The 22638-nt window shown below is 47.7% G+C and overlaps 1 protein-coding gene across 4 annotated transcripts in view; it reads right to left on the bottom strand.

Moving 5' to 3' along the window:
• Nucleotides 1–19549, bottom strand: part of AZIN2 (antizyme inhibitor 2) — a gene marked incomplete at both ends in the record, with an annotated part of 30745 nt that extends 11196 nt beyond the window's left edge. Inside the window, 6 exons of one of the 4 annotated variants that reach the window (XM_080692390.1) lie at nt 347–512; nt 1256–1390; nt 2457–2629; nt 16830–17003; nt 18510–18691; nt 19327–19549. In XM_080692390.1, coding sequence (XP_080548516.1) covers nt 347–512; nt 1256–1390; nt 2457–2629; nt 16830–17003; nt 18510–18614 — 753 coding nt within the window. Of the gene's footprint in view, nt 1–346; nt 513–1255; nt 1391–2456; nt 2630–16829; nt 17034–18509; nt 18692–19326 lie in introns of those variants that run through there. The other 3 variants (XM_080692392.1, XM_080692391.1, XM_080692393.1) reach the window with 3 other exon arrangements.
• Nucleotides 19550–22638: the final 3089 nt, after the last annotated feature.

The following is a 22638-nucleotide window of genomic DNA, read 5'->3' as shown; positions in this document are numbered from 1 at the left end:
TAGTTGGAGGAGGAAGTCACTGGAGTGTACCTTAGAAGAGTCCCCAGCCCTTTCTTCCCCCACTGCTTTCCAGCTGCCATGAGCTGAGCGGCTTTCCTGCCCCAGCCCAGGCCCAGAGCAATGGAGCCAACATCCATGAATTCCCTAAAACCTCGACCCAAAATAAATCTTTCCTCCTCTTAAGTTGTTCTGCAGGTTATTTTGGTCACTATGGGTGAGAAGCTGACTCACAGTGCCACACACAGGCCCTGCTCATGGTGAGCTTCCTATGATTGTTATCCCCCATTCTTCTGCTCTCCACCCCCACCCAAAGAGCCCAGCAAGACACTCCCAGCCCCAGGGTTACCTCCTCAAATCTCACTTTGGCTCCCTCTATGCCAGGGAAGCCGCCGCCGAGGTCCAGGATGTGCATTGTGTGGCCCAGCTCGGCACCCATCTCAAACACTAGCCGGGCGTCTGCGATGGACTGAGCATAGGCCTGCGGGTCAGGACAGCCACTGCCAACATGAAAACTGGGAAGGGAAGAAGGGCCTTGGCTTACACGCAGAGCCTGGTGCCACATCAGCCTCAGCCAGGAGCAACCTCGGACAGCCCTGGACAATGTGCCCACCCCAGAGATGCAGTAACTGAAATGTTAAGGGGCTACCAAGGGCCATGGGGCAGGTGAGGAGTGGACAGATGTGCGTGGTCCCCCTCGCATCCTCCATGCTTCCCCTGAAGAGGAACTTCAAGGGCTGAGCACCAGGGCCCCCAAGTACCCAGATCTGGCTGTGCCTGTCAGCCAGTGGTGTGGCCTGGGCTCGGCCTGCCCAACTGAAGTTTCCCCATCTATGGAGCAGGGGTAAGAGCCTGTAGCACGCAAGGCTATGGGGTAATGGCCATGAAGCACCTGGCCCAGTGCCTGAAGTGCAGAATAAAGAAGCTATATAATTGGCCTTTATTATTACATCTTCCATGTCCTTGCAAGAAAAGAGGGAGTTCCAGGCATGGCTGCACAACCTCTGCTTACAGGCTGGAAAAAACGCCCTCAAGGCCAGGTCCCTGGGAAAACCTCCTGGAACCAGACCTTAGAGACTGTGGAGTTGGGGAAGGGACATTCCAAACCTTCTTCCCAAAGAGAAGAAATCTTCAACTGGCAGAATTCCATGGAAGCCCTGGGGAAAGTCTCATAGAGAATGATAAATTCGTGGGAAACAGGCAGTGGGCTGAGCGTGGGCTGGGCGTGGGCTGGGACGGCTGGGCTCCCGGTGCGCACCTCACACCCACCACCTCCATGTGGCTCCTCTTGGCATTTTCTAGCAGATGTCTGCAGGATTTCAGCGATGCTCCAAACTTCAGGCTCAGGTGGCTCAGGGAGTGGGAGTCATCGGTGGCAATGCACAGAATCATCCTGTGGAGACACGGCACAACCTGCTGGGTGAACCCTGCCCACCCAGCCCGGCCAGGCCTTCTCTGGATCCAGGGCTCTGAACTCACATGGCTCAGAGCGGCAGGATTCCAACCCCTCCTCTCCCTGCACTGCCCCCAACCTCTGAATCCTGGCCTATCCGGTTTCCAAAAGTCCCAGGACCCATTCCTACAGCCCCACCCAGGACCCATTCCTGCAGCCCCACCCAGGACCCATTCCTGCAGCCCCACCCAGGACCCATTCCTGCAGCCCCACCCAGGACCCATTCCTGCAGCCCCACCCAGGACCCATTCCTGCAGCCCCACCCAGGACCCATTCCTGCAGCCCCACCCAGGACCCATTCCTGCAGCCCCACCCAGGACCCATTCCTGCAGCCCCACCCAGTCTAAGCCTCATTAGCTCTCCCTGGACAGCTCCAATTCTTCTGAATTGGCCTCTGTGCTAGATACAGTTTTCTAACTCTTCATGTATGAGGGGAACCACTTTTCAAGCAAAGTCTTAAGAAGAAGCCCAGTAACGGGAGGGAAGGAAGCCAGAGGATGTGCACGCCATCAAGCAACCAGCAAGAGTCACAGCCAAGAGCTGAATTGCCAGCCCTGGGCCCTTCCAGAATCCAGTTGCATCAGGTCATTTGACCAGTGACCAGTGTCATTTGCTGTGTCTCTCACCATCATACACAGCATATTCCAGTCATATCAAATTGTTGCTTCCTCTTAAAACTCCCCATGCTGTTACCCCTACGACACCCCTGCTCTTACCCCTAGGATACCCCATGCCATTTCCAACACCAATACACTTGTTTATGCGGTTCATTCTTTATGCCCTCCCCAAATTCTTTTCATTCCCTGGGCTGTCTACCTGTGACTTTGACCCCCAATGGCCTCTGCCTGAGGCTGTAGCCAGTTAGTTCTGCCTTACATCTAGTCAGCCCTGACATCCTGGACCCAGTCACCTCCTGTGACTGTGGCTGGCAGGACCAGGTCCTCTTCCCTGCTGCCCCTCCCCCACCCCCAGCCCAGCCTCCCTGCACAAGTGGCTCTCAGCTTACTTGGCACTGGGGTGGCTCCTGGCCACCTTTGCCAGCTCCATCTCATTGTCGAAGCTCAGCAGCCGCACCCCACGCTTTGCAGCGTACTTGATCTGTGCAATCTGCTTGCAGGGGTTGGTACAGATGATCTTACTGACAGGAACACCAATGCGCTGGACCAGCTCCATCTCTGCCTGCGGGTCCCAAAGGTGGTGGTGAGGAGGACCAGGGCCTTCTGGCCAGTGGAGGCCAAGAAAGCTCAGGTGAGGGGCCAAGTCACACATGGGGAGACGTGTGTAGCTAAGACATAACATTATAACTAACACAACAGATATTAAAAAAAAAAAACCCTCAGGACTGTGTGCTGATTCACCATGCTGACAGGAAGAGCTGTCCCTTACAGCCATACAGGCAGTGTGCTGCGCTGTCAGGGAGGGAGCATTCACGGCCAATGCAGGGGATACTTGTACATTTATGATATCATCTTGAAAGTACAGTGTCTCATTCTAATAAAATCAGTATATTTTCTATAACAATTAAGTGTCTTGAGAAAGGGGTACATTTTCTGGTTCACATGAAGGCACTATATAAACTCATGGTGGCCCTGACAACAAACTTCTGACACATTTTCCTAGCAAATTTAAATGTTTAATATTATTTGGGAAACAGTATAGACTAACCTCAAAAAATATTAAAAATAAGCCAGGCGTGGTGGCACACACTTGTAATCCCAGTACTTGGGAAGGTGAGACAGGAGGATCACAGGTTTGCAGCCAGCTTCAGCTACTTAGGCCCTCTGCAATAGTGAGAGCCTGTTTCAAAATAAAGACTAAAAAAATAGGGATGGGCTTGTAGCTCAGAGGTAGATGCCTCTGAATTCAATCCCCAGTACCACAAAAATAAGATAAAATAAAAACAGATATACAGACCAGACATGGTAATGCATGCTAGTAATCTCAGAATTTGGGAGGCTGAGACAGGAGGATCATAGGTTTAATGAGAGCTTTAGCAGATAGTGAAACTCTCATCAATCTAGCAAGACCCTGTTTCAAAATAAAAATAAAATAGGTCTGGGGGTATAGCTGGGAGGTATAATGCCCCTGGGTTCAACCCCCAGTACCACACATACACAAAAATAAATAGATCTACTGTATAATCCAAAAATCCCATACTAGGTATATATCCAGGGGAACTGAAATCAGCATTCAAAGAGATATGTACACCTTCATGTTCATGGCAGCAGTATTTGCAATATCCAAGATATAGAATCAACACAAACATTCCTTGAGGGATGAATAGATAAAGAAAATGTGGTAAATATACACAATGGAATATTATACAGCAAGCTGGGCGTGGTGGCGCACGCTTGTAATACCAGCACTTGGGAGGCTGAGACAGGAGGATCACAGGTTCATGGCCAGCCTCAGCTACTTAGTGAGACCCTGTTTCAAAATAATGAATAAAAAAATAGGGCTGAAGCCGGGCGTGGTGGCGCACACTTGTAATCCCCGCACTTGGGAGGTGGAGACAGGAGGATCACACAGGTTCAAAGCCAGCTGCTCTGGCTTAAGAGGCCCTGTTTCCAAATAAAAAAAAGTATAAAAATAGGTCTAGGAGTGTAGCCCGGAGGTAGAAGGGTTCCAAGAACCCCAGTACCACCAAAAAAAAAAAAAAAATAGGACTGGGGGTGTAGCTCAGAGGTAGAATGCTCCTGGGTTCAATCCCAGTAACACACATACAAAAAAAAAAAAAAAAAAATACTATACCGCCAGGTGTGGTGGCGCACGCTTGTAATCCCCGCGCTTGGGAGGCAGAGACAGGAGGATTGCGCAGATTCGAAGCCAGCCTCACTGGCTTAAGAGACCCTGTTTCCAAATTTAGAAAAATATATAAAATAGGTCTGGGAGTGTAGCCCGGAGGTAGAAGGGTTTCCAGGAACCCCAGTACCACCAAAAAAAAAAAAAAAAAAAAAAACACAAAACAACAACAACAAAAAACTATACAGCCTCTAAAAAGAAGGAAACCCTGTCATTTGTAACAATATTAATGAACCTGGAGGACATTAAGTATAATAAGCAGACAGAAAGACAAAAATACCATATGATCTCACTTATATGTGGAATCTAAAAATAAGTCAAGCTCAGAAACCAGAGAGTAGAGTAGTGGTTTCCAGTGAGGTAGAGAGAAGCCATGGGAAGATGTTGGTCAGAGGATACACAGTTTTATTAAGTTCAGGCAATCCATTATACTTCATGGTGACTATAGCTAATAACGATGTACTGGATATTTGGAAATTGCTAAAAGAGTAAATTTTAGGTGTTTTCATTACAAAAAATAAGTATATGAGTTGGCGTGTATGCTAATTAAATTTAACCATTCCACAATGTGTATGTGTGTATAAACATCATGTGGTACAAATACTAAGTTTTGTCAACATAATAAACATTACTTGATCAATTAGAGAGTCTCCGAGACCCAGTGTCTGGCAGAGATCACCCAGCCCCAAACGTCTGCTGTGCCGGACACTGTGCTGGTGACTGGCCCCACTCTCTCCCTGCAGAGCCTCCTCTTCCTCACCTTCTGTCGTTTAGGTTGCTTTTCTGTTTTTTGCAGTGCTGAGGACAGAACCAGGGCCTTCAACATATTAGACAAGTGGTCTACCACCGAGCTACATCCCGGTTCTTTCTCACCTTTACAGAACACAGCTCCACTCCACTGCTGCGTTACTGATGCGGACGACGCTGTGGTGATGAGAGCAGCAGAGCAGGGAGCTTTCTATCAAGTGTTAGTGAACTTTTTCTTGTTTTGTGATGGTACTGGCGCTTGGGTCCAAGAGTGTTCCACCTCTGAGTACACTTTCAGCCCCATTTATTATTTTTTATTTATTTATTTTTGTGGTACTGGGGATTGAACCCAGGGGCATTCTACCTCTAAGCTACACTCCCACTTTTGTTTTTTTATTTTGAAACAGGGTCTCACTGAGTTGCTGAGGGCCTCACTAAGTTGCTGCGACTGGCCTCAAAACCTGTGATCCGCCAATTCTGGATACCTGTGATCCCAGTATTTGTGAGACTGAGACAGGAGAATCGTAAGTTCAAAGACAGCCTCAGCAACATCCATTTATGATAAAAAACACTGCAGAGAATTGGAATAGAAGGAACATATCTCAACATTATTAAGGCAATCTACAATAAGCCCACTGCCAACATCATATTAAATGGGGAAAAACTTCAAGAATTCCCCCTAAAAACTGGAACGAGACAAGGATGTCCACTATCACCACTTCTCTTCAATATAGTACTAGAGACTCTAGCCAGAGCAATAAGGCAAGAAAAGGAAATCAAAGGAGTACAAATAGGAAAAGAAGAACTTAAGCTTTCACTATTTGCAGATGACATGATACTATATTTAGAAAACCCAACAAACTCAACCAAAGGCTTATAGAACTGATCAACAAATTCAGCAAAGTATCTGGATACAAAATAAATCTTCAAAAATCAGAAGCTTTCCTGTACACCAACCATAAATCCACTGAAAAAGAAATTCAGAAAACACTTCCACTCAGGATCTCCCACAAAAAAATTAAATACCTAGGAATAAACTTGACCAAGGAGGTAAAAGATCTCTACAAAGAAAATTATAAAACACTGAAAAAAGAAATCGAAGAAGATCTTAGAAGATGGAAAGATCTTCCATGTTCATGGATTGGCAGAATAAATATCATTAAAATGGCCATCCTCCCCAAAGTGATCTACAGATTTAATGCAATGCCCATTAAACTACCAAGATCATTCCTCACAGACATAGAAAAATCAGTCCTTAAATTTATCTGGAATAACAAAAAGCCCAGAATAGCCAAGGTAGTTCTCAGCAACAAAAACCACGCAGGAGGAATCACAATACCTGACTTTAAACTATACTACAAAGCCATTGTAATAAGAACAGCATGGTACTGGCAAAAGAACAGATATATAGACCAATGGAGCAGAATAGAAGACCCAGAAACAAGCCCACACACTTTCAGCCAATTGATTTTTGACAAAGGGGCCAAAAACATACACTGGAAAAAAGATAGCCTCTTCAACAAATGGTGTTGGCAAAACCGGTTAACCATATGCAGAAAATTGGATGTTAATCCCACTTTTTCACCCTGTACAAAAGTCAACTCACGATGGATCAAAGACTTGGAAATTAAACCAGAGACTTTGAAGCTCCTTGAAGAGGGCATAGGTCCAACATTACAACACATAGGCACAGACAAACATTTCCTCAACAAGACCCCAAAGGCACAACAAATTAAAAGGAGAATCAATACATGGGATTGCATGAAACTGAAGAGCTTCTGTTCAGCAAAGGAAACTATCGAGAACCTCAATCGAGAGCCAACAGAATGGGAGAAGATTTTTGCCACCTACACCACTGATAGAGGACTAATATCTAGAATATACAGAGAACTCAAGAAACTCGGAGACTTCCGGGAAGATGGCGACCGAGAAAAGCGGGGCTTAAGAGCCCCGCTAACAACAAATTTCCATTACCACAAAATCAGCGCCTTTCATAGCCAGAAAACACCATCACCAGTGAAACAAAAAATCACCAGGCTCCAGAGAGAAAGCGGACTGAGAACAGAGCCACAGAGGAGATAACCGGCCTCGCGCCCGAGGACGCGGCAGCAGCGCCATACTGCCGGAGGCACCGGCGAATTCACGGGACGGCTACAGCAAGCCGAGGTGAGCCACTGTGGAACAGCCAGGCGGGATTTCTCCGCACAGAGAGCATCTAAAGCTCCCAGTGGCCGAGCTCAGCACACGCTGCAGGGATTCAGAGTAGAAATCAAAATCAAGAAGAAAAACGCCAGCCCCATAGCCGAGGGTGTAGCAGCGGCGCCATATTGCCACCGGCGGCAGTAGCAGCGAATTCAGCGAGGCCAGTACAGCTACATCTGCGTACTCAAGAACAGTGAGTCAAATTGCGGGCCACAGAGGAGAAATCCCAGTACTGTACTCCCTGGGACTTGACCCAGTGGGGGAGGGGTGGTGGCAGAGATATCACACCATAGGAGAACGTGCAACCTGGCAACCCCCACAGTCTAAAGCAGCCTCTACCGACTCTCTGGGTCAGAGACTCTGTGATACAACCCAGTAAAGGAGTAGTGGGGTCCAAGATACTACTGACTCGAGATTCAGAACACCTTAAGGGAAGTCATAGTGACCCAAGGGAAGAACCCAGAGAAGGCACAAACTTCCGAAATCATGGGAAAGAGGAATAATACTGGAGCAATTAATGCCCACAACCCCACAACATCAGAACCCGATAAAACAGAAAATCAGAGATTTCTAGAAGATCAAATCAGGAAAATAACTGTAGAAATAATAGAGGTGCTTCGAAAAGAACTCAGAGAGAGCCAAAAAGAGATAAAGGATGCAATTAATGAAGTAAAGGCCTCAATTCAAAGCACAAACAACCGACTAGAACACATGGAGAACAGAATCTCGCTCTTAGAAGATGAGCAATCCAAAAATGAACTCATAGTTTCTAATCTAGAAAAAAATATCCGACAGCAGGAATCTGATATTGAAGAAATATTGGCCCATTTTAAGAGAGCTAACCTAAGAATAATTGGAATAGGGGAGGGAAAAGAAAGTGAAACCAGAGGGATCAACAATCTCTTCAAGGAAGTAATAGCAGAAAATTTTCCAAACATAGAGCAAGAGGTTGATACAAAGGTCCAGGAAACTTATAAAACTCCCTTTAGACAGGATCGGAGAAGAGGATCCCCACGCCACATAATTGTCAAAATGACCAATGTGGAAGCCAAGCAGAGAATCTTAAAGGCAACAAAAGCAAAGGGCCAAGTGACATTCAGAGGCAAACCAATTAGAATCACTCCAGACTTCCCAAACCAAGTTATGAGAGCCAGAAGGGCTTGGAGTAACATATTCCAAACTCTGAAAGAAAACAACTTCCAGCCAAAAATTTCCTACCCAGCAAAACTTTCTATCAAATTAGATGGAGAAATAAGAAGCTTCCATGACAAACAGAAACTGAAGGAATTTATGTCTTCAAAACCAGCACTAGAGAAAATACTCAAAGAGATTAACTACAAAGAAGAAATAGGTAACACACACCAGAACCAGAGAAACAAGAGTTTCCATCCAACAGACAATTAAGATTGGTTATCTGTGGAGATTCATTATTTATGTTAGTCTTTTACTTATCTCTAAATGGTATTGTTTGCCCTTATTGTTGTTAATTTTTAGGATTTCTAGTTGAAATATTAATATATCTTCAGATATAGCAATTGGAAATATTTTATCCCATTCTATTAGTAACTGTTAACTCTGTTTACATTGTCTTTGGATATACAATTTTTTTTTTATTTTTTAGGGAGTCTGTATACTCCTCTGTTGCCTGTGTCATTGAAATCATAACCAAGAAATCACTGCCAATTTCAATGTTGTGAGGTTTTATGACCCAGATTTTCTCCTAAAAGTTTATAGTCTTAAGATTTGTATTTAGGTCTATTATCTATTTTGAGTTAATACTTGTATATGGGATTAGGTAAGGGTCCAATTTTATTCTTTTCCATGTAATTATTATTTTTTAACAATATTTAGTTAAAAGATTATCATTTCCACCACCAAATGTTCATGGAAACCTTGTCAAAAATAACTTGACAATATAGGGAAGAATTTAGCTCTAGGCTTTTATTTAACTCCAATGGTTTATATATCTGCCTTTAGAATAGTACTACACTGTTTCAATTATTGTAGCTTTATATGGTTTGAAATCAGAAAATATATATCTTCTAGCTTTGTTCTTTTTCAAGATCGTTTTGGGTACCTAGACTCCATATTCCATATTAGGATAGATTTTTTTCAGAAAAATAAATATATAAATATATGATAGTTTCACCTAAAAAATAGAAAAAAATATTCTCTGGTAAGAAAGAAAGCAAAAAGAAATATTGAAATGTTATCTTTAAGTCATCAAAAGCTTGGTATCAGACAAATGAAACTGTTATGTGAGATTATCATTTTTAATTTTAGATAAACTGCCATAATACTAGATGTCAACTACTAAGCCAAGCATGGGAGGGAGGGATAGGGAGAGAATGGGGTGGGGATTGGGTGGGGGCTGACTGGGAAAAGTGTGCATGTATGTCTACAAAAGTATGTATCCTACTATAATGTATGAATACAGTGCACCAATAAAAAAAAAGAAAAAAAAAGAAAAAAAAAAGAAACTCAACACTAAGAAAACAAAGCATCCAATAACAAAATGGGCAAATGAACTAAATAGACACTTCACAAAAGAAGAAATTCAAATGGCCAATAAATGCATGAAAAAATGCTCAACATCACTGGCAATCAGAGAGATGCAAATCAAAACTACCCTGAGATTTCACCTAACTCCAACTAGAATGGCAATCATTCAAAACACAAACAACAACAGATGCTGGCGAGGATGTGGAGAAGTGGGAACTCTAAGACATTGTTGGTGGGATTGCAAATTAGTGCAACCACTTTGGAAAACAGTATGGAGAATCCTCAGAAGAATGGGAACACACCTACCATTTGATCCAGCAATACCACTGTTGGGTATCTACCCAAAAGAAAAGAAACCAAACTACCAAACTAATGCATGTGTATCTATGTTCATAGCTGCACAATTCACCATAGCCAAACTATGGAACCAGCCAAGATGTCCATCAACAGATGAATGGATTACAAAACTGTGGGATAGGTACACAATGGAATTTTACTCAGCCATCAAAAAAAAACCTCAACTACATCATTTTCAGGGAAATGGATGGAACTGGAGGACATTATGCTAAGTGAGATTAGTCAGGCACAAAAAATAAGAAATCAGATGCTTTCCCTAATATGTGAGAGATAGGGAGAAAAGAGGCGCAAACAAGACAACCTAAAGAAGGAGAAAGGAGGGGAGAAGAGGAAAATCTCTAAAGCTCACAATGTACTTAAACATATCGAAGTCAATCACTAAGCCAAGCAAGGGAGGGAGGGACGGGGAGGGAATGGGGTGGGATTTGGGTAGGGGTTAAATCAGCGATGAGTACATGTTTGTACACACAAGTTTTTTTCCCCCAATAAGTTGTATGAATATAATGCACCAATAAAAAAAATTTTAAAAAAAGACAGCCTCAGCAAGTAGTGAGACTCTCATCAACCTAGCGAGATCCTATTTCCAAATAAAATAAGGCTGAGGATATAGCTCGGTGGTAGAATGCCCCTGGGTTCAATCCCCAATACCAAAACAAAAAACCTACACGCCTCCTGTCTCAGCTTCCCAAATACTGAGATTTCAGGCATGTGCCACCACATCCAGCTTATTTTTTTATTTTGAAACAGGGACTTGCTAAATTACTGTATGCTGGCCTTGAACCTGAAATCCTCCTGTCTCAATCTCCCAAGTACTGGGATTACAGGCGTGTGCTCCTGCACCTGGCTAGTGGACTTTTTCTATATAGGGCCTGAGTTATATCTCAAGCCTGGGGAGCCATACGGTCCCTGTCACAACTATTCACCTGCCACTGTGGCACCATAGCAGCTAGAGGTAAATGAAGGAGCATGGCTGGGAGGCAGCAAAACCTGATGGGCTCAGGTGGCAGTTGGTTGGGCCCACTGTCCAGTTTGCTGACCCCTGCTTTATTGTTATTTATTTTTGCGGTACCAGGAACCCAATTCAGGGGCATGCTACCTCTGACCTACACCCCCAACCCTATTTTTCTTTATTTTTTTAAACAGGGCCTCACTAAGTTGCTGAAGCTGGTCTTGAACCTCCAATCCTCTTGTCTCAGCCTCCTAAGTACTGGGAGTACAAGCATGCGTCACCACGCCCGGCTTAACCCCTGCTTTAAATTCACTGTTTTTCAGTCTTTATAATAACTCGTTCAGATGGGCATTGCTTCTATTCTACAGAGAAAGAAATTTTTCTATGACTCAGAGAAGATATGTAGTGCATTCGAGGCAAAAACAGCTTTCAGACTTGTCTGACTTTAAGAGAGCCATCTGTAGCCATCCTGAGTTGGCAGTTAAGACTCTAATTTTGATTTAACAAATCTTTAGCTTTGATATTTACTATTATTTTGTAGTACTGAGGATTGAACCCTGGGCCTTCTACCTCCGAGTTACACCCCAGCTCTCTCTTTTTTATTTTGAAACAGGGTCTCACTAAGCTGTGGAGGGCCTAAGTAGCTGAGACTGGCTGCAAACCTGTGATCCTCCTATCTCAGCCTCCCAAGTATGGGATTACAGGTGTGCGCCACCACACCCGGCTTTCCTAGAACTATTTAATTTTTTATTTTGAAATAAATTGCAGAGGACCTAAGTTGCTGGAGTGGCTGCAAGCCTATGGTTCTCCGGTCTCTGCCTCCCAAGTACTGGGATTACAAGTATGTGCCTGGTTTATATGCATTATTTCTTTGTGTGTGTGTGGGTCTGGGGATGGAACCCAGGGGCATTTGACCTCCAAGCTACACCCCCTGCCCTATTTTTTTTATTCTTTATTTTGAAACCAGGTCTCACTGAGTTGCAGAGGGCCTCACTAAGTAGCTGAGGCTTTCCGCGAACCGCGATCCTCAGGTCTCAGCCTCCTGAATGCTGGGATTACAACCGTGCGCCACCGCGCCCGGCTATATGCATTATTTCATATAATGTCTACAACTCTTCTGCAAAGTATTCACAGGCCACTTTTCACAGATGACAAAATTGAAGCAGAGAGGCCCACCTGCCTGTGATGGCACAGTCAAAAAGTCGTGGAGTAAGACACAAAGGTCCAACTCCAGAGCGGGACTTGATACCATCAGCACTTGCTTCCCAGAGGTGGATGTGCCTCCTACTCTGAGTCCCAAGGAATGTGAAAAAGTGGCTTATTCTGCCCCACCCCATGCAAGATAGTGCCTGTGAGTTAGGCTTACTATATGCCAGCCATTGCATATCGTGTGTGTGTGTGTGTGTGTGTGTGTGTGTGTGTATAGATATATGTATATATAATTTATGTAAGTATATATTCTCACTTAATCTTCATAATAATCCTAGGACATAGGAAATGGAGGCTTGGAGAGGTTGAGTCACATAGCTTATAACAGCACAGCTGTGAATGTACTGCCAGCCCTCAGCCTGCACTAAGGCATCTCTGGACCATCTCTTGAGTTCCCAGCCCCGTGGCAGGTGCTAAGGAAGACAAGCAGTGAGTAAAGCCACAGGGACTTTGGCTCCATGGAGCGTCCAGGCTCGTGGGGAAGGCAGGCAGTCACAAGTGGGCACTGAATGATGGCGGAGTTATGAATAGTTTAAAAGTATAAAGGAAATGTACAGGTCTAGAGAAGGTGTGGCAGGGAGACCTGGGTGTGAGGGCCAAGGACAACCTTCCTGAGGGTCAGAAATTTAAGCAGAGCCCCGCCGGGGCCTCGCCTAACCAGGAGGGAAGGAGAGAAGGTTTCCAGGAGAGGGAGCCGTCTGGACAGAGGTTCTGGGGCAGGCAGAGCTCAGCCCCATCAAGGAATGGGGACCCTGGCTGGGCCTGGGTGGGGTATGGGCAGCAGGAGAAGGGGAGGTCAGGAGGAGGTGAGTGGAGCCACCGAGAAGACCAAGAAGCTGCGCGCAGATATATATTTCACCCTGTGAGCAGTGGGAAAGAATTTTAAGGGTTTCAAGAGGGAAGGTGACACGGTCAGATTTACATTTTATATACAAGATCTAAATTCTTATTATCATTCTGGCCACCAGAGGAGGAGCCTGGGGGCTTCTGGGGAGAGGCTCGTGGCTGTTGAAATTGTCCTAGGAGAGATGACAGAGCCAGCTCCAGAAAGACTTGAGATGTGTTGGCAGGCTGGCAAGCTGTATGAGGGGTGGGCATGTGTGAGAGGCCCCCACTCCCAGCAGACCCCAGCACCCTCACGAGAGGGGCAAGGAGAGGAGACCAGGAGAGCGTGCCAGCACACTGGTCTGGGCATGTGCTAGTATCAGTCAGCTGGGTAGACACATCGGAGCCGAAGATTCAAGTGTGGGAGGCACTGGCATATTGATGGCATTTAAAGCAATGGGAGGAGATAAAATTTGCTAAGAGGAAGCAGGGTTTACAAGTGAGGGGGGCCCAAGACCGAGGAATGCTACCATTTAGAGAGCAGAAGACGGAAGGAGCCATCTGGGGCATGCCTGAAATCCCAGTACTTGGAAGACTGAGACAGGAAGATTGCAGGTTAAGGTCAGCCTCAGCAACCTAGCAAGACTCTGTTTCAGGGTAAAAAAATAAATATAATAGGAGTGGAGATAGAGTGCCCCTGGGTTCAATCCTCAGTAGAAACAAAAGAGAAATAAAAGGGAAGGAAGAGAAGGAAAGGAAAGGAGCTGGCCCCAAAGACCCATGGAGAGGACAGGAGGGAGGAAAAGCCACACGTGGTAATGTTCTTCACTGCCAGAAGTGCCCAGTGGGCGGGCAGGGCCACCACAGCGTATATTCTCATCTTACATACTTTTGATGTCTTTTGGGGTGCACATTATTGTTGCTTTTTTGTGGTGCTGGGGGTGGAATCTAGGGGCTTTTCTATCTCCGGGCTATACTCCCAAACCTATTTTATACTTTATTTGGAAGCAGGTTCTCACTAAGTTGCTGAGAGCCCAAGTGGCTGAGGATGGCTTCACACCTATACGATCCTCCTGTCTCAGCCTCCCAAGTGCGGAGATTACAACCCTGTGCTACCATGCCGGCTTGTTACTGTTGCTTTTTAAAAGAGAATGTGTGGCCCCATGGAATGCTGCTAAGTCAGATAAAGAGGAGCAAGGAGCATCCCCAGCCCAGGCCCAGATGTTCAACAGAGACATATCTCCAAACCTGCTAAATTTAAAGTTGTCTGAAACAGTATATACATCAGGGCTTTTTGTTTTTTTGTTACAAAATCACAAAATATGTTATGTACTCTCTGTGGCTCCTTGATGTATTTTGTAAATGCTATATACCTACCAAATGGTCCTTTTCTATGGAGACATAGGCTGATTCCTACTTTCTCTTTGGGTAATGAACTGATGCATTACTTGAATAATTCACAATTACTATTTAAAACAAAGTGCTCATTGGATCCTGGAGGTCCCTGGTTGCCTTGGCAAGAGGACATTCTTTGGAGTAGTGAGATAAAGCCTGGGAAATAGCCTAAGGACTGGTGCAGAGGGAAAGAGGAAACACACATGGACAGGCAATTGTATAGATGACTGCGGAGTGTGGCCAGGAGGAGGAAGCAGGGGATTGGGCTGGAGGAAGCTGTGGTGTCCAGGGATGGCTACGTAGGATGGGAGGAGGCTGAGGCGCCAGCCGAGAGGGCAAGGATAGGGGCAGGAAGTCCTTGGGAAGGAGGCTTGGTGGACTGGAGGCCCTGTGCAAGCCGTAGTCCTGTGGCCCTGGAGCCCGTCCAATAGGTGTCCAGTCCTAGCTCATGCCAGGCCCTTGGTGCCATTAAACATGGCCACCCACTAAGGCCAACCAGAAGAGGGCAGCCTCAACCCTCTACGAAAAATTCTTAAGTTGGGCTGGGAATGTAGCTTAGTGGTAATGAGCTTGCCTAGCATGTGGAAGACCTTGGGTTTGACCTACAGTACAAAAAAAAAAAAAAAGTTATAGCCCCAGGAGATGCCTCCCTGTGAATGATGCTCAGAAGTATCTGCTTCAGTCTCTCCTCGCCCTCATGGGGAAATAAGAATGTCTGCTGCCCAAGAAACAGCTTGGCCCTCCCTGAGGACCTTGGAGAAGACAACAGCAACAGAATCCCAGAGCGAGCTGCCTCTCCCGGCGCATGCCTTGGAACAAGCCTCTCGACCTCTGCGCCTCATCTCCTTATGTTAAGTGTTCTGTTCTCAGAATCTTGGTCAAGTAATGACCTCACAGGGCTGTCACGAGAACAAAATGAGACCATGTACAGAAAACGCTTGGCAAAGTGCCTGGTTCAGCAGATGCGCTCCACAAACCCTAGAAGCTCCTGTCGTCCCTGCTGTCCTCAGCTCTGCCCTTTTGAGGCCAGCCGCCTAGGTTTCCAGAAACAGAGGACTCTAGTCAGTGGGCTTTAGTCCAATTCTATACCCCTAGACCAGAGGGACCAAAGGGTCCTGTTCCTTGTCACCCTGCAGGGAGGCCCGGCACGCTGCAGGTGGTGGGTGGGGCATACGCCCTGGCTCTGCATGTCTCCCTCTGTGAGACACACACAAAACAAGGAGGGTCATCAATTGGGATGAGTAAAGAGCGCCAACCTGCTCCTTCTGACCATCCTGCACCAGCACATACTTCTCCCCACCTGCAAGCACCCCCCAGCCCCATCCTGCCCAGGCGCACTGGAATCCTTCCTAGAACTCTCAACATACAAGCACATTGCAAACTGGAGCTTAAAGGGGGTCCTCTGAGGACCATTACTGGCCACTGGGAAACCGATGGAATGTGGTATTCCTTCTGCCTGGAATGCTCTTCCTCCAGTTATCCACCTGGCTTGGCCCTTGCCTCCTTCAGGTCTGTATTCAAAGACCTGGTCAGACTATCTAAAAGTACAATCCTTTCATCCGACATTCCCTATCCCCCTTTCCTGCTTCTTTTCCACAGCACTTACCATCCAAAATATGAACGATATACTTTTATTGTCTATTTGTAAAGCAAGTTCCATGAAGGAACAGCTTTTTTGTTTTGTTTTAGTCATGGCTAAATTTCTGCCTACAATAGTATTTGACCCCCCAGTAAGTGCTTAGTAAATATTTGCTGAATTAATAAATGATATATGCTCAAAGCTGTACTCTGGGGAAACTTCATAGCTTAAGGCTTTTTACATAGTAAGAACAGAGTAAAACTGAACTAAGCGTTCTACTGAAGGACAACAGCATGTCTTGTACTGTCACGGTCACTGCCACACTATTGAGAATCAATGGCTATCGAGTGGCAAGTATGATAAGCAAGTCAACCATGAGCCAGGAAATGCAGAGAAAGCAGAAAGCAAGTGTAACTGACAGCAAGGACCACAAAAACTCCCAAAGGACTGGCTTATAACATGTACAGTCACACTGTTAGGTTATAAAAGAAAAAATAAAACAACAATATAGTGTTTTTGTTTTGTTTAATTAGAATAATACCACATTTAGCTCTATGCCAAGACACTTAAAAACCTCCATTAAAAAGATGACCCAGTCTACCCAAGGACACACGAAGTTCCAATTTGGAACTTCCAGACTGACAGATTTCTAGGTTCATCTCTTCCTTCCCTCACCCCTGGAACCTCCTGTGTGGGTGGCCTTCCCCGAAGGTAGGGGGTCAGCTGCAGGGCCCCCTGCTCCCCAGGGCCCACCCCCACCCACCCAGCAGGGGCACATTCTGTGAGCACCCAGGGTCAGTGGCAGGGCTCACCTTGTTGGCACAGCTGAAGCCCAGCCCCAGCTCGGCCAGGACCTTCAGCACGCCCAGGCTGCTGTTGCACTTGACAGCGTAAAAGGGCCGGACCCGTGGCAGGCACTTCAGAAAGGAGAAGTGCTTCCTCACTACGGCACCCAGGTCAGCCACGAAGGAGGCAGCGACCTCGCCCTGCACAACAAGAGGTGGATGGACATGAGACTCTACCCAGCGCCCTCCCTGTGCATCCACAGCCCGTCCAAGCATCTGCCCCCAGCTCCACTCTGGCCACTGAGATACCCTGCTGGGAAGTTTTCTGGAGCTCCCCAAGCCAACGGGATAGAAGGCAAACACCTTGGCTTGGTATTCAAGGCTCTGATCCAGCTCCAGCACCACCCCTCAACAAAGCCAAAACTCTAGTCATAGGCCAGATCATGTTCCCACCTCCAATCCTTCATTCTCACCATGCCCTCTACTGGGTTTGGCAAAATCCCAATCTACCTTCAAGTTTTGGCTCAAGAGCCACCTTCCCCACATCCATAAGGCAGCTTGGCCTTTAATGCTACAGTCGCATTTTGCATGGGCTTCCAAAGTATCCGAGCTGCACATACATCAGTCTGCACCAAGTAACAGGCCAGTGAGTTCCTCGAAGGCTCAGGCTATGGCCTGCAGCCCGCTGCCTTGCACAAAGGTGCTCAGTGAAGCCTCCAGGTCCCCCCGTGCCACTGTAAGCCACACCTGTGGATAACTGGTCATCACGGACTGCCTGAAGGCTAACCACGTCCGAGGCTATACGTGAGATCACATTACTTAAACCTTTCTGGGACTCAGATTCCTTTTCATGCAACACTTTTTTACTGATCCCACTTTGTGCCAAATATGACCAGATGGGGCTCTAGCCCTGCAGGTGCTTGGGGGGTCTGGAAGAGAATGAAGCCTTAATTACAAGTCCCTTTAATAAATGCTAGATGTCGTTTCAACAGAATATATTAGGAACTATGGAGAAAAAATAATACAAAATCTGCCTGAAGAATCAGGAAAATGTAACGCCAATGATAAGAACAAAAAGTGGGTAAAGGGAGAGAGGGTGGGAGGAGGATGTTCCAGGCAGAAGAAACAGCCAGGGCATAGGCACGGTAGAGCAAATCTCACCACTGGGAAATATGAGTAGAGTGGTTCAGCTCTGATGGAGCATACCACACACGATGGAAAGCTGGAAAGGGGCTATGGAGGAGCCTTGATCCTCCAGCAAAGGCAATGGCCAAAGGATTCTGATTTTGAGCAGGGCTGTGATACAGTTGGAGAAGATGGACCGAAACAGGGAGATCATCCCATGAAACAGGGAGGTCAGGGCATCCTTAGAGAGGAGGACTGAAGTCCAAAGTGATGCTCTCCACGAGCTCCCTGGAGGGCTATTTAAGGAGGCAGGCTTCACGGAGCTGGTCCACTAGATGTGGGAGTGAGGGAGGGGCAGGAGAGAACTCCCAGGCCTCTGACCTGGAGGACCTGGTGCTGTGTGATCATCAGGACAGGAAACACAAGTGGGGCAGATATGGGGCCAAGAATCAGGGATTGGGGATAAAATGAGCCAGTCTCTTGCAGATAGCAAGGCCTGAATACCAAACGCGTTTAAGAGTAAGATGACACCCCTAGGGGAAGAGAGGACAGGGGGCCCCATCCCCACTCCCAGCCTCTCACCGTGGTGGCCTGTGAGGCCCCCAGAGTGAGCTCCTCCAGCAGGTCCCGGGTGCTGAAGCCCTCCTCCACCATCACAAAGTCCGATTCACTCAGGTAGCCAGCCATGCCACGCAGGAGAAGCCGACCGGCCGGCCGGCCGGATGGAGCCTCCACTGCAGCCGCCTTAGAAAGTATGCAACACACTGCGGGTGGGGGTCAGGGGGAGACAGAGAGGACCGCTGGGGGCAGGCTCCGCTGCACCCTTGCCTCCCCGGCCAGGGCTTCCGGTCCCCTCGAGCCCTGCCACTGTGCAAGCTTGGGAGCTCAGGTCCCCTGGGAAGGGTGGACTTTACCCCCTCTGCCTGGATATCGTGCCTGTCAGAGCCTCGGTTGCCCCATTTGTAAAATGGGCAGGTTGTTTTGGAGATACTTTCCAGTCCTGAAACTCTGGGCTTGAAAAAAGGAAGACAATAAGAGAGGGTCAGGAAGTCCAAGAAACTTGGGTGGGGGAGTTTCCCAAGGAGTCCCCGGTTCCAGCCACGCCAAAGAGGGTGCTAATGGTGGCCACGGCAAAGATGCTCAGGCCGAGAACAGGAGCTTAGGTTAGAGTCCGCCCTCTGCAGCGTGAGCTTGGATACTCTCCGACCCCTCTCAGAGGCTGTTTCCCGGTTTGTAAATGGCTGGTCGTGACTTCGTAGAATTCTAAGCGTGCACGGGGGCGCCACTGGGTGGGCGGGGTCCGCGGGCTTCCTGGCGAGAACGGAAGTACGAGGTTCTGCCCAGGTGGCCCCTCTCGAGTGCAGGGCAGGGGTCCCGCCCCCACCCAGAGCCCCCTTACCAAGCCCCGTCCTCCTTCGCGGGGGCCAGAGCCAGGCGCGCTGCTAGGGGGGGTCGCCGGTGACCTCGAAACTTGTGCAACACCCCGAGGAGTGGCAGTTGCGGAGCCGAGGCCCCTGCTGAGAGGGGGCGAGAGGGGCCAGGGGGCAGGTCAGCCCCGAAGCCGAGGGCGCCCGCTCCCCCGGGCTCCCCAAGCCACTCCCTGCACTCGCCTTAAAACGCATTTACACGGCTTCGGCCCATAGGTCTCCCCAGCGAGTGAATCGGATCCTCGGCGCCTCCGTTCGCTCGCTCCCCCCGGCTCCGGCCCCGCGGCCTGCGCCCCGCGCGCCCAGCTACCACCGACCCCCACGCCCCGCCTTCTGCCCTCCGCCAGCTGATATAAGCCCCGCCCAGGCCCCGCCCCTGGCTCCAGGCCCCGCCTCCGCTCGCTCAGTAGCCCTGGCAACCGGGTGCCGCCAGCCCATTGGTCGATTCGGACATAAAGCATTCAACTCCGCCTGCGGCGCCGCATACCTGCGCCGCAGTCCTCTGGCAGGCCTCTCTGCGGTTACCCACGCTGGGAAGTCGGAGCTGCGGGGTCGCCGACGCCGAGTCCCAGGCGTTTAGAGGGTGGCATCTTGGATCTTGGAGAGTGGACAGGAAGCCCACTCTTAGTGGCTCCAGGAAGCCTTTTCAGTGCCTCTCTCCTCTCCTCTGCTGGCTGAAGGAGCATGCTCGCTCATCCCTTGGACCCTGGGGCAAACCTCATCTCTATTATTTTCCAACAAAATCTTTTTTTTATTTAATTGCCTCTTCCAAGCATCTTCTCCGATTCCTCCAAGTCGAAACCAGTTGTTCAGAGAGGCTTTTCGTGACTTTCCAAGCTCAGGGTTAGACCTCCCTCCTTTACCCTCTGCATCTGGCAACGCAGTAGCCCTCGAATGAAACGTGCCTCCTCCAAGAAACTCTTACTTCCTCCTCTCAAAGCGTTTCTTTTCTGTACCAGTCAACTCGTGCTCTTCCGTCAAAATCCAGCATAATGTCACCTCTGTTGAGCCTTCCATGACTTTCTTAGCTCCGAGGGACAATGAAACTCAGGGCAACTGTGTCTGTCTGGGCTCCTCACCCTTGTTCCCGTGGCTGAGATTCTCATTGTTGCTTTCCACTGGTCTGGCAACACTTCTCAACTAGTTTGTGAGCCCCAAGGACCGTGTCATCTTCAGCGTGCTCAGCATCTGGCATACTCGAGTGTTCTAACAAATTCTGCAATAGGTGTGTTACTCAAAGCTATTTCTAAGGTTCATCTGGGCTGGGCACAGTGGCACATAACTATGATCCCAGTACTTAGGAAGCTGAGACAGGAGGATCACAGATTGGAGGCCAGCCTCCTCAATTTAGTGAGGTCCTGTTTCATTATAAAAAGGGCTGGGGGATAGCTTGGAGGTAGAATGTGCCTAGGTTCAATGTGCAATATCCCCTCCAAAAAAGAGTTCATCTAGAACATTTGTTTAAAACAGTCAAGACATTCTTAGAAAATAAAACAGAGAACTTCCTCTAGTAAATGTAAAAAAAAAAAATAGTCTTTAAAACAGCATGGTGTTAGGCTAGGCATGGTGGCGCACGCTTGTAATCCCAGCATTTGGGAGGCTGAGACAGGAGGAACACGGTTCACAGACAGCCTCAGCTACTTAGTAAGGCCTTTGCAACGCAGTGAGACCCTGTTTCAAAATAAAGAATAAAAAAAATAGGGCTGGGGGTGTAGCTCGGAGGTACAATGCCCCTGGGTTCCATCCCCAATACCGCCAAAAATAAATAAATAAATTAATTAATTAAACAGCATGGTGCTAGAATAGGAAGAGACAGTGGCAGAACAGAACCATGTCTAGAACATTCTTGTGCCCATCAGAGGACTTGGTACACAGTGAAGGCAGCATTTCAAATCCGTAAGGCAAAACGGTCCACCATGCTCACATCCCCTGCCAGGCTGCAGGCTTGCCCTGCCCCGGTGTCAGAGGGAGCCCAGTGCACAGGGGGGCCAAGGCAGCACCCATGAAGTCAGAGAGACTCTCTTCTGCTCCCCACCCTGACCAAGCCACATGACAGCTGAGTGTCCTTGGCAAGTCACCTTCCCTGGACTCAGGTCACTTCCACCTGGCCTGATTTCTCCCCATGAACTGACAGGGTTCAGACAGACATCTCCGGGCCCTTCTGCCAGGAAACATCATGCTTTCCTTGCACAGGAACAGCCTTCAGGACACAGCTTTCCAGGAGGTCCATTTGCAGGCTCCTGCTTTGAGCGCCTAGTTGTCGTTTGCACCGTATGAGGACAAGCATCCTTGTCCTCTCACGAGGAACTACATTCTCCTGAGAGTAAGCATCTGCCGACTGGGGGAAGGTGGACCAGGCAGGTATTGGCAAGGACGAAGCTAAGCGCGGCAGGGGTGGGGGCGCCCAGACAGCTCTGCTCTACCTTCTGGTCAGACATTCTTTGAGCTGGCTGTCTGTGGGCGCCAGGGCATGGTCTGCCTCACCATCTTTCTCATCGGGTATGTAGTAGATTCCTTTAGCATGTTTGCTGAGTGAATTCATATATGTAAGAAGGAACAAACCAGAATCTAGAGTAAATAATCAGAGCAGAAAAATCTGCGTCTTGGATTGGGTGCAGATAGGCTTTGACCGGTTTTTTCCCTACTGGATATGTTATATCATTAAAGCACTGTAATTTTATGTCATAGAATTTTTTTTTTTTTTTTTTTTTTTTTTTTGGTAGTAGGAATTGAACCCAGGAGTGTTCTACTTCCAGGCTACATCCCCAAGCCCTTTTTGTTTTTTTTATGTTGAAACAGGGTCTCACTAAGTTGCTGAGGCTGGTCTCGAACCTGCAATCCTCCTGTCTCAGCTTCCCAAGTACTGGGATTACAGGTGTGAGCCACCACATCTGGCTGTCCTAGGAATTCTCATTGTTTCCCCTTTTACAGAGGAGGAATCTGAAGGTCAGAGGAGTTCAGTAACCTTCCCAGGATCACACAGCAAGTAAGGATGGAACCCAGATGGGTTTTGTTTTTTGTTTTTTGTGGTGCTGGGGATGGAACCCTGAGGCTATCTTCGCACTACACTCCCAGACCTATTTTGTGTGTGTGTGTGTGTGTGTGTGTGTGTGTGTGTGTGTGTGTGGTACTGGGGGTGGAACCCAGAGGCTTTCTACCTCCGAGCTATACTCCCAGACCTATTTTTGGAAACAGGGTCTCACTAAGTTGCTGAGAGCCTCACTAAGTAGCTGAGGCTGGCTTCGAACCTGTGTGATCCTCCTGTCTCAGCCTCCCAAGTACGG

Source organism: Muscardinus avellanarius (genome assembly GCF_963383645.1).
Source record: "Muscardinus avellanarius genome assembly, chromosome: 3".
Lineage (NCBI taxonomy): Eukaryota > Metazoa > Chordata > Mammalia > Rodentia > Gliridae > Muscardinus > Muscardinus avellanarius.
Note: the sequence above shows the minus strand (reverse complement) of the source record. Positions and strands in the feature narration are given on the sequence as shown.